Source organism: Anarhichas minor, unplaced genomic scaffold (assembly GCF_050575085.1).
Source record: "Anarhichas minor isolate MPS153535 unplaced genomic scaffold, ASM5057508v1 ptg000058l, whole genome shotgun sequence".
NCBI lineage: Eukaryota > Metazoa > Chordata > Actinopteri > Perciformes > Anarhichadidae > Anarhichas > Anarhichas minor.
The window spans coordinates 5,478,269-5,490,319 of NW_027466504.1; the positions used below are offsets into that span (position 1 = coordinate 5,478,269).

General features: G+C 46.1%; 1 protein-coding gene across 5 annotated transcripts in view; it reads left to right on the top strand.

The window, feature by feature from the left end:
- inpp5a (inositol polyphosphate-5-phosphatase A) overlaps positions 1-12,051 on the top strand; it is a 134,358-nt gene that overhangs the window by 45,499 nt on the left and 76,808 nt on the right. For all 5 annotated transcript variants that reach the window (XM_076076600.1, XM_076076601.1, XM_076076596.1 and 2 more), the window contains one exon: positions 60-147. In XM_076076600.1, coding sequence (XP_075932715.1) covers positions 60-147 — 88 coding nt within the window. The remainder of the gene's footprint in view (positions 1-59; positions 148-12,051) is intronic.

Sequence of the window (12,051 nt, forward strand, 5' to 3'; positions counted from 1 at the left end):
TATATATATATATATATATATATATATATATCTGTGTGTGTGTGTGCTCTGTCCATCAGAGAGCTGCTGTCCAGTGACGCCATGAGGGAGTACAGCAGAGCCCGCGTCTACCTCGACGAGAACTACAAGTCCCAGGAGCATTTCACGGTAAGCGCCGTCTGATTCGTTGGTGGTGCCTTCACATCCGAGGGGAGATGTTCACGCATGTGTGCTTTACACACATTACATACATTTAGAATAACATGAAAAACAGACAGCAGGCTTTAAACATTGTTCTAAAATATGACTTATAAAGTCATATTTCTACTATTAAACTTTTACGCTAAGTTGTACTTTCAGCCGTGACGGACCCCCACTTCTCTGAATTCTCTAACAAGCAAACATCTCAGTCAGTGACACGCATCATCACATGAGTCATTTTGTGATCGCAGCTCTTAAATTAGCACGCCGCGTTGTGATTTTAGCTCGTGGTTGAAATGGAAACCTTCACGCGTGAAAAAACGGCCAAAGAAAACGTTGAGCGGTTTGGAATGAGCTCATTTCTAGAAGTCGGCGTGAACTAAGACGGACTACAAACTCATGAGCTGCAGACCTGCAGCTGACGTTGATGCACAGAAAAAGTTCATGTATAAATACTTCACGGGATCTACTCTATTGTGCATAGAGAGGCTTGAACCCAGCTTCACATGCACTATTTCCCTCAGTGTGTAGTAACAGCAGATGGCCACAAGGTGGCACTCAGACACTCAGAAACAATGTGGCCGTCAGAGCTTTGGTTGAAACTTTTTAAATGTGGGACTGCTTTACTTATTGATTATCACGACTTATTAGCAAATCATTGGGTTCCTTAGCGTTAGCTTTAGTGTGAATACAGTGAAGGTAATCATCAGAGCAATGGATACACACACACTGGCCTTAGTAATAGAAAGAAAAGTCTCAGTCGATTAGCTGCGTTTTGGTCTCAGTCGACTAAGATTTCTTTCGCCGATCACTCTTTTTTTTTTTTAAATTGCTTTTTTCATGCTGAATGACACATAACAAAAGTTATGAAGTGGTGCTTATGATCCCACCGTCTTCTGATATATTCACATTATTACACCATCATCTTTATATTTATATATTTGTATTATTTGTGTCTGCGTCTTCTATTTAACTGACACATGGCTGTGTGAGGAGTGAAACCTCGGTGACAGACCCTTTTCATTCATCCCCTTGTTCCACAGCTGGGTGCATAGAATAGAATAGAATAGAATAGTACTTTATTCATCCCCAAGGGGATGTCTCGTGTTTGGCCACTTGGTGGAGCCAAACACTCAGACAGCAGCAGAGCTTCTTCATCTCTGTTCTGTATCATCCACCGCTGTAGAGGAAACAGGTTTCATGTCCGACGCTTAATTGACAGACTACAGGTTTATCACGCCATCATGTCTGCTTTCCCAGGAGATTATGTGGTTTAAAAAAAACAAAAAAACCTCCACTGTAATAACACACGGGGGGGGGGAAAGAAAAAAGGTCCAGATGAGGACTTCGATCACGGAGTTGCTCGGTTCTCCTCCACGCCACGCTGCGCCGCCGCAAATGCTCATAAATCACAGCCACCGCCGAGTCGCACTTGCTCTTTTCAAAAGAATATTACAAACACTGGCCTTTTGAGGGGGAGGGGGGGGGGGGGAATAATCATCTGCCGCTTCAGATAAGTGCCGCTAATATCCCCGGCACCGCGAGAGGTTTATCTAATGGTGTTTGTCTACAGATTAACCTTCTTTTTTTATTTTTATTTCATTGGGATGGAGACGGCAGCTCGTGCGTCTCTGAAATGTGATTTCTATGATGCTGAAACCCCGCAGAACAGTAAACACGAATAGACTCTCACACAGGGCTTGCCATTTAGCTCTGGTGACATCACCCGTATTTGTTTTTGTCAATCTCCTCCCCCCCCCCCCCCGCCTGTCAATTCTCAGATAATGTAAGTAGGGAGAGTTTTCTGCGCAGCAATGTAGCGAGTGTATACATGAGTGTTTGAACTGCAGCTCTGTGTCAGTGGAAGAGAGGGACGTGATTGATAACGTTCATTTGTCAATGAATGGAAGGCTTCTGTTTACGGCTGTGATTGCAGTCGGGGAAAAAAAGTTGATAGATTAAAGCGATCCACAGGAAACTTCAGCAGCAACTTTTTAAGCCGATTCACTGGTTCCAGCGTCTCAGGTGTGAATATCTGCTGCTGGCTTTCTTCGTCTTCTGCGATGGGTCCTTGAATCTGTTCGGACAAAACAAGCAGTTTGAATCTCATTTTGGGCTCAATTTGGAAATTGTGGTAGCTGTTGTTGTTTTTTATTATTTAATGGACCAAAATATGAGAAAATATTAAGCATATTTGGTGATGATAATAATCATTAGTTGTTGCTCTAACTGCTCTAATCTTATTTATTTCATTTTTTTGTTTTCAACAAGTGATCTGCATAAAAACAAGCACATAAAACATCTGACCCTAAAAACAAACCAACAAACGCAAAGAAGGACTCGGTTCTCTCTCTCTCTCTGTGCGTGTGTGTGCGTGTGTGTGTGTGTGTGTGTGTGTGCGTGTGCGCGTGCGTTGATGGATCGGTTTTCAGTGTGAAAGATCTAGAAGGGAGAGAGTGCAAAAAAATGACAGTATTGAGTAGAAGAAGATGGAAAGAGAAATATGAAAATAACTAAAATAATACATAAATGGATGAATAAATAGATAATGGATAAATAAATAACATAACTACCAGTGGGAGTGGAACTGTGCTGACATCTGGAGAAATGTTGAAAACACAATTATCTTTTTAACAAATGGACTTTGGTGTCTTTTAATGGCGTTATGGCAAATTTCAAGTACCGTAAAAATGCATAAACCTGATCCCCGTTCAGCTTTTGAGGTTTTAGAACCGGCTGGAACATTTATTTATCCCGGAAGGTGGCTCTGAAATCAACTTTAGTGTCATTTGTTGAGCAAAAACATTAAATCTTTTGCACAATCAGACAGATTTCCTGCAGAAACATAAAAGACAGTGTGGAGGCCTGAAGGAGCAGTATTCCTGTCTCCTGACTGCATCTTAATTTACCCAAATGAAACCCCATCAACGTCCTGATGTCAAGAAACGGCACACATGCAACACCTCGGCGCTGAATGTGAGCGATGAGGAGTCCAGGCCGGCCTCCTCTCTCTCCTCCTCATCCTCCCAGAGGAAGGCCGGCAGTGGGAAGAGCTTTGACTGACACGTCGCCCCTGCGGCTGAGCCCCGGGTCCTGGTGTTTTACAGCCCCGTTAAGGTATACAGCAGGTAAAATGTCAATTAGGAAGGCCCGCCCTGATAGCCCAACTCCCAATCCACATGTTCTCGGCCATTAATATTCATCGCGGGGCCCCCCGGAGCCGCAGGACCGACGTGCGCCGTGACGCTGCCGCTTCCTGACACGGCTTAACGTAAAAAAAGGCCCGCGAACACACACCCACCACACTGCTGTCACGCGGTCTAATCAAGCCATCCACACACACACACACACACACACACACATACAGACAGTGACACACAGCGGCCCCCTCGGTTGTTCCAGGGCATTTTAATGGGAAATTAAAGGCATCCCTCATGTCTGTGGTCTGCAGGACAGCAGCGAGAGCGGCGGCAGAGGATAAATCAGCCTCCGTGGCTTTGACGGGACACCGCCGTCTCCTTCTTACCGCCGCGCTTGTGTGTGCACACGCATGTGCGTGTTTGAGAACCGCTTTCACTCCGAGGGACGACGGTGTATAGAATGCAGGCACTTTGTCCCGAGCGATTTGCGTCACAGATCCGAAACAACCGATGGTGGAAGTTCAGAGCGAGCTGTCTTGAAGCCTTTGGTTTCTTTATCCGTGGGGGGGCGTGGGGGGCGAGGGGGGGGGGGGCAGCGTCTCACGATGGAGCGTACACTAGCTGCAGCTGGGAAGAGACGTCTGATGGAAAGACGGCGACAGTCTAAAGCGAATCTCTGCGTAAGAGGAGTTCCCACCGAGGCCGGTGTTTTCTGAAGGAAACGAGTTCCTCTGAGAATATCAGATATTTAGAGGAGAAGGAAGCCCGAAAAGGCCCGGAACACAAAACTAGATCCTTACAAGGAACCTGGTGAGATAAAAACAGATTTTATGAATATGGATGTTGTTCACATTGCAAACATTTAAATGAGCCGCTCCCTCGGAGAAGGCCTGACACATGAGGAAAAAAGCATTTCATTTCATTCTCCTGCTGTTTGAGCACAATTTGTAAACCCCCCCCCCCCCCCCCCCCCCCCCCCCCATAGCTGTATGCTAGTTTAAAGAAAGCAGGAGCACATGTAATGTTGTAACTTTGTGATGTGTCACCAGAAGTTGCTTGTTTTATAAATAGCGGCGTCTTGTAATATCGAGTGGGATGGCGCGACATGGAAATAGAAATGAACTAATTGCATAAGAACAATAACGGTTAAGATACAAAGACATTTCAACATTCAAAGTCAGCCCCTCCTCCCCCGGCGCAATGACACCAAAAGTGCATGTTGTAATCTCATTGTGTCGTTGAACACTCTTTACTCTGGTGACGTAATCGTGACATTCGACTCGGCGTTCTAGTCATCCAACATCGCACGTCATGGCTCCTCTCTCTCTGCAGGGGGGGTGCGATGTTTCGACACATTTCGTCACCTCTTCCTAAATCCTGGGCACTACACTGCTACATCCATCCTGTGCCGGCAGGAATGATTCAGGATCACATAGCACCAGTCTACAGTATACGGCCGCCTGCTTGTTAGACGCCATGTTGTGATTTTGGCCGGATCATGTGACAGGCCAGGAGGTCACTGGCCTGAGCTTAGAAGGAAATAGTTAGCAACATCGAGCGTTACATGAGACGAGGAGGTTGTTTGACACACGGGGATTCGAGGCGGTTTAAAGGACATTTTAAATCCGTTCAAAGCAAGATGTTTTATTGGTTGTTTTTCCGCACCTTTCGTAGCTTCCTCTCGGATGCGTTCCTACGTTCTAGAACCTGGTCGCTACGTTTTTTTAATAGAGGTTGACGCCCAGAAACGTCCGGAACACGGCAAAATGAAACACCGCCACACACTTCGAGGGATGATTGGGAGGGATTCTATTTGTATGAGTCTATACGTTCGACTCATTGTGCTTTTTTTAAGAATCGAGTGCAAGTCACAAATCAGCAGATGAGCGTTCCCGACTCAATAAATTTACCTTTAATTTAGAGTCAGCTCACGGGCTCGGATATTTAGCGGCACTAGAGGAAAAGTTGTCAAAAGACACGACGTAGATGTTCCGAGGCCGTCTCTTAAAGGACAAGTAGCTTCAACGGTGAAGGTACAGAAACTCTAGTCCCACATTTTAAATTTAAATTACTAAACGATGAACAGCATCAGCGAGATGCCTAAATGTGAGCTTCTTTAGCTGCCGTCTGCAGTCAGCAGAGCGGCTCCACTCGGCTCCAGAGGCGATCGCCTGCGCTCTCCTCCAGGCAGCGCGTCGTAATGCAATCATCAGTGGCGCTCTCTGCTTCGGCCACGGATTTATGAACACTTAGTGTCCCTCTGTGCCAACAGGGCCTCAGCAGGAGTGTGTTTACGGCACGGCCCCGAAATGTGCGTCACTCGCATTTATCCCATTTTATTTTAAACATAAATATATATATAATTTATTTGTTTTTAACTGCGTCCTATATCACCTCCCTCTTCCGTGTTTTTATGATGAAACAAAACCAGGTTGCACGTCGGGGTTATGTGCTTACCGGAGAAAGTGGGGTCATAGAGGAGGGATCTCTGTGTACAGCGTGTTGGTTTTACACACAGAGGTTAACTAGTAAGAGCAGCCCTCCTCCTCTTCCTCCTCATCCTCCTCATCCTCCTCCTCTCAGCTCCGTGTAGCAGCCACATAAGCAGGTTAAAATATTGCTAACTAAATCCAAGAGAGCTCTTATTTCAATATGGTGAGAAGTACGGCACCGACCGAGGCCACTTGAACGGAGTAGATGTCAGCGCGGTAATATGGCCGGACCATAACTCTCAGCGGCCATCACTCATACTCTGGGGCAGACGTAAGTGCACACACACACACACACATATATATATATATATATATATATATATATATATATATATATATATATATATATATATATATATATATATATATATATATATATATATATATATATATATATATATATATATATATATATATATATATATATATATATATATATATATATATAGTGACAAAGTTGAATAAACACTGACGCTGAGAGTGCACGTTGAAACACACACACTCGGGACACGGGGGGTCGAGCGACAATCAATGAATCTGCCATCAGATGTGAGTTATATATGAGAGAGAGAGAGAGAGAGAGAGAGAGAGAGAGAGAGAGAGAGAGAGAGAGAGAGTGGGCCTTCCCCCTTGTGAAAATATTTTGGACTGGAAATGTAGATATAATTAATAGATTGTGGAAAGAGGTGGAGGAATTGACGCATTTATTGCGGGGGGTGAGCCGAGCCTCTGCCCTGCCTGGATCGGCGTCACCGCAGTGAGCTGCTCTCACGCACACACACACACACACACACACAACACACACACTCATAAACGGCGCTCTGATAAAGTGTTTACCACTATGTGTGTGTGTGTGTGGGGGGGTCGAGCCAAGGGGGCCGAATCGGTCGTGTTGGAGGTGGAGGTGTTGTCCTGCGGTGGTGTGTGTGTGTGTGGGGGGGGGTGTCTCCAGCCACAGATAATGATGTGATTCTAGCACGAGGCGGGCCGGGTGTACCTCGCCACCGTCCATTATGATGTGCCCCCCCCCCCCCCCACCACCACCACCACCACCAGCAGCCACCGCAGGGGCAGAGTGAAGGTGAGGCTGTCATATCGATCTTTTTAGCGCTAAAATATGAGCCACTTTACTCTGCTCCCCGGCGCAGTGATGTGAAAAATAATAACTCGGACCCAAATTAAAAATATTGATCGCTTAGGTGGTGTTGAGAGCAAATAAACACCCTCTGAAGGATTTTTTTATCCCCCTCCTCCCTTCTTGACCTCCTCCGTCTTGTCCCTCCCCCGCCCGGGGGAAAGGGGGCCGGGTCAGGGACGGCGGGCTAGCTAAAACTATAAAAACATCACCACCCGCCCTGTTGCTCAGCAGTCTTTTGGTAACAACCACCAAGCTACAGCTCTCGATGCTCTTCATAGTTCCCGGATGCAAAATCAAACAAGCAGCCCATCTTTTTTTTTTTTTTTTCGGCAACTCTCTCAACACTGATCGATTGGGTTTGGACTCCATAATCTGGTATTAGCTCGGGCTCCGTTCGCTGCAAACACCTCCCCAACCCCAACCCCAACCCCGGTCATGATTATTATTTTTTTGCACATCCGAGCTTGACTTTTTTTTTTTTTTTATTCCTTCTCCGCTGTAACGGATGAGCTGACATAGGGGGCCATCAAACGGGTGTGAAAACAATTGCCATAAGGTTAATTTTATTGCCTGCTCCATGCATTTGTGAGCAGGCGGGAGGTGTCCTCTGCCCGGGGTCCTGATGAATGGCCGAGGCGGGCGGGGAATGGAAATGAGCGAGGGGTGGATAGGGGAGAGGCCAGGTGCGTGGAGTCCCACCTGAAATTGAAATTGTCTCTGACACGCTCAAAATTGGTGTATATATATATATATACACATACACACACACACATACACACATACATACACACACACACACACACACACAAGAGAGGCGACGTTCCATTTAGTTTGATGATGACGGCCGCCGTGTGTCCCAGTCGATGGGCTTTTTTTTTTTTTATGGCACCCACTCCACCTCGCACACCCCGAAGAAGGTTAATACCCGCACATCCTAAACGGTGGATGTCAGATCGTGCACGAGAGTATAGGAGAATAAACTACTTAGTGTATCCGAATGCTGTCGTAATACTTGGCCGTCCCGGGAGCGGCACTATCGATTGTCTACAAGGACGTCTCGCTCTGTTTTTGGGGCCAAGGCGGGATGAATAGATATTTGATGGAGCGTGGAGGGGATGGGGGGGGTTGCTGCGTCAGTGTGGGGATGAGAGCCAGGCGTCGGGGAGGATCACATGCTGCCTGTTGACATCAGTGAGAGAGGGAGCTGGGGGGGCCCGGAGAGCTGGCGATATCTCCGGTTTTCCCACTTGAGCCGGCTGCCTCCTGCTGAAAGCTCCCTCCTGCCCGCTGGCTGCCGGCCCTCAGGCTCCCTGCATGTGCACGTGCACACGTATGCCCGAGTGGCACCACCGATCCTATTTACCGGCCGGCACTCTGCCCGTACGGATCGATCCCTCCTCGTCCTCCGCCGCTTCATTTGCATGGCCCAGCTGAAACCAGGCAGTCCGGTGGCCATTATATTCCCATTAGCTAATCTCCCAGCTTTGATTTCCATAATCCTCTTGTCTATTGAGAGCCCTCACAGCTCCCACAGTCCCGCTCTCCAAGGAGACAAAATGACCCCCAACCACCCCAAACCCCAGGCACTTTATTCTGCAAAGAATCTGCACAGCAACATGCATCACACACACACACACACACACACACACACACACACACACACACACACACACCACACACACACACACCTGCATAATGCAGATTCAAAACACTGCAATGTTTCCCTATTATTCCGTATTATTACCGGTGGTGTTTTCAGATCTTAAACTTACGTAGAAGTAGCAATATCACAATGGAAGAAGTATTATATTCAGTATCAAAAGAGAAAGTACTCCTTATGCAGAATATATGTATGTATTGTGTATTTTAATTATTTTTAATGATGCATTTACATGTAAGTAGCATTTTAATGTTCTGGTGGATGAGTTCAGTGTTTATTTCTTTAACAGAAACTGTGACTAAATATGTTTGTCAACGACCTTTTTTTCTCCACGACTAAGACCAGACGCCACCATAGCAACATGTAATATTATATATATATATATATATATGTATTTAATAGAGAAACAGGACTAAGACAAAGAATAAAAAAGAAAAAACTGACTAAATGAGTGGAGTAAAATGTTATAAAGAGGATTGTTTAGGAAGAAACTGTCCTTTCTTATTATAATCCTCACACTGCAGCTCACTAGGGAATAATTGGAAAGACAAAGATTTTGGGCCAGAAAAGACTTTGCAAAGATCAGCTTGATTGGATTCATTTAGACACCTGAAGCTTCACATATGCATCACTTACATGGAAAACACGGACAGGACGGATGATTACAGTGACCAATAACTCTCTCAATATACTCATGGGCAAGTGAGTATTGTACTAAGATAGGCCTAAACAAATGTAACCCTTAAATAACTCCTGGTGTTGTTTTAAAAGTACCCTTTATTATTAAATATGTGTGTCAAGGCACAACAACATGAATATCTGAAAACTGCCCGATACCACCCCAGCATAGTAACGATGGAGGAGCCAGCATTTTTCTGGGATTCTCTTCATGCCTCCAGGATTTATAGACTTCTTAATTATTAGCAGTTTAAAAACTGTGAGAGCTTAATATGTCAGCAAGTGAGGAAATATTTGAACAGGCAGCAATGCCGATGTTTTACTGAGTAGCAGTGTCTATTACGCTGTTATTTAGGTAAGTGTGTTTAACCCTCTAGGCTGAAAACTAATCGCTAATGCAATCACCGACGCATGCCAATGGGATGCAGCGATTTCCCCCCCCCCCCCCCCCCTCCCACAGCTCCATCCCATGGGTCGCCCACTCATCCTCTTCTGGTGGAGACGTGCAGTGTGCCGGGCCAAACTGACCTCAATCACCCTCGGTAGAGTTCTCCTGGAGCGATCGCTTCCATTGATCAAAGAGGACCGACCACCTACCGCCCACTCTCCACCCTTGACACCCCCCTCCTCTCCAAACGAGCTGATAATTAATAAGGGCTGGCTGTGCAAAACACCGGTCAACGGGACGGCGTGATGGATCGGACAGCTTGGATGCAAACCAATACGGCTGTCGAGCTTTTCTCCGGCCCCTGGGCGTCCTTTCCCCGGCATGATCAGGCATGCAGAGGAGCACCCGCCCTGCTAATTAAACCACAGATCGCCCTTGTTTTTCAGCTGTGGTGCTTTCTATCTGCTCACTATTGGCATGTAATTAATAATTCATGGGGCTGCGTCACTGAGGACGGTGCTTAGGGTTTGTTGCAGACTTTGTGGTAAAGTTTAATAGCTCACAGCGTCGCGCTCTAATGGAAGATTAACTTGAAATGTTCACTATTTGCTTTGTGACTGTTAATTAAATATTGCAAGACTAACACCCACATCCTAAATGCGCGTCCACTCTTAGGAATAAGGGTTCCAAACGGGCTCTTCCTGAAGGGCTGAGGCTCTACACAGAACCATTTGCTTCTGAGGAGCAAGGGTTTTTTGAGGGTTCTCTGTAAGACTATGGGATCCTTTAAAAAACCCTTTTTGGAATAAAGAGTTCTTCAAGGATTGTTGAAAGTATTGGTGTTCTAAGGAAATGCCCACAACCCAGCCAACAGACAATCAACTGTGATTGTTAATCATGATTAAGCCCTTTAGGGTTCCAGATGAAACCATTGAAATATAAGAGTTCTTGGTAGAACCCCCTAGTTGGGTTCTAAATGAAACCCTTGGAATATAAAAAGGTTATTTGTAGAACCCCCTGTTGGGTTCCAGACAAAACCCGTGGAACCTAAAAAGGTTCCCATATGAACCCCTGGATGGGTTCTAGCTGAAACCTTTGGAATATATAAAGGTTCTTGGTAGAACCCCTTGCGTGGGATTTTGTCAGCACCCTTAGGTGGAAAGCTTCTAGAGAACTTCCAGACAGGGTTCTGGCTGGAACCATTACACCATCGAAGGGTAGTTCGTAGAACTTCTCATAAGGAGTTCTGGGTGGAACCTTTCACAAGTGGTTCTAGGTACAACCCCTTTATGTTGAGTAACGGGTAAAACCCTCTGAAAGGTTTTCAGATGGAACCTTTATAAAAGACTACTAGGAACCAAAACATGGATCTCCTGTAAGGACAAGCCGAAGAACCCTTTCTGGCTCTAGTCGACACCTTTACTTCTAAGAGTGTGGGATGAACATGGTGCATATCAGCAATAATTAGCATTCAGATGGTCGTTATCATTCCTCTGAACAGCCAATCACACCTCCGTGGGGCATTTGCTGCAGAGCTGCCAAATAACTACACCTCCAGGCGATTTCCTCTGACTGTCGCCGAGGCGGTTCCACATCGGTGACAACAGAGATTTCTGCTTTGTCGCTGAAGGAGCTGAGCAGTGACGGACACATCCACGACCGATCTATACCGCTGTGCTAATGACTTCCTTTTAATCGCTGCACCCACTGTTGTTTGGTCACCACGTGACTTGTTAGCCACTAATTGTTAGATACGGGCATATTCCCCACAGAGGAAAGTCCCGTTAGCGGCTTCATTAGACTCAGTCAGGCCTCCTGAAATACACTGCTCGTCACCAGCGGCCATTTGTGTAACTCTTGTGCATCTCATTGAGAGCATTGGGGAAAGTGAAAGAGCAGAAAGTGGAAACTGCAGGTCTGAGTCTTAACGACGGTAGGTCCCGTCTCGGCAAGGCAACAGCTGGAGTAGGACGTGTGGTTGTCTGGTCCCACATTGGCCCCTAACCGCGGTGATTGGGTGTAATCGGTGGATCTGGGCTAAGAGGAGCGGAGGGGTCGCCGGCTATGGGTTGTGAGCCCGTCATAATAACAACCAACAATGTGATCATTTAATTTCCCTTTCACTTACACTTCACTTCACATGAGCCAGGACACACACACACATATACACATGGACAGACACACACACAAGGTTAACGTTGGGCCCCATTTATTTCACTCTAACAATGACTCTAAATAGCCTTTCAAAAGCGGAGTGAGGAGGGAGACAAAAATAATCGAATCACGCAATTACTGCTTGGCTTCATTCTATAGTTAAGTGCGTTTTTATTGTGTAACGTTTCTTTTTTTTTTTCTCCCCCCCCGCACCCACTCCC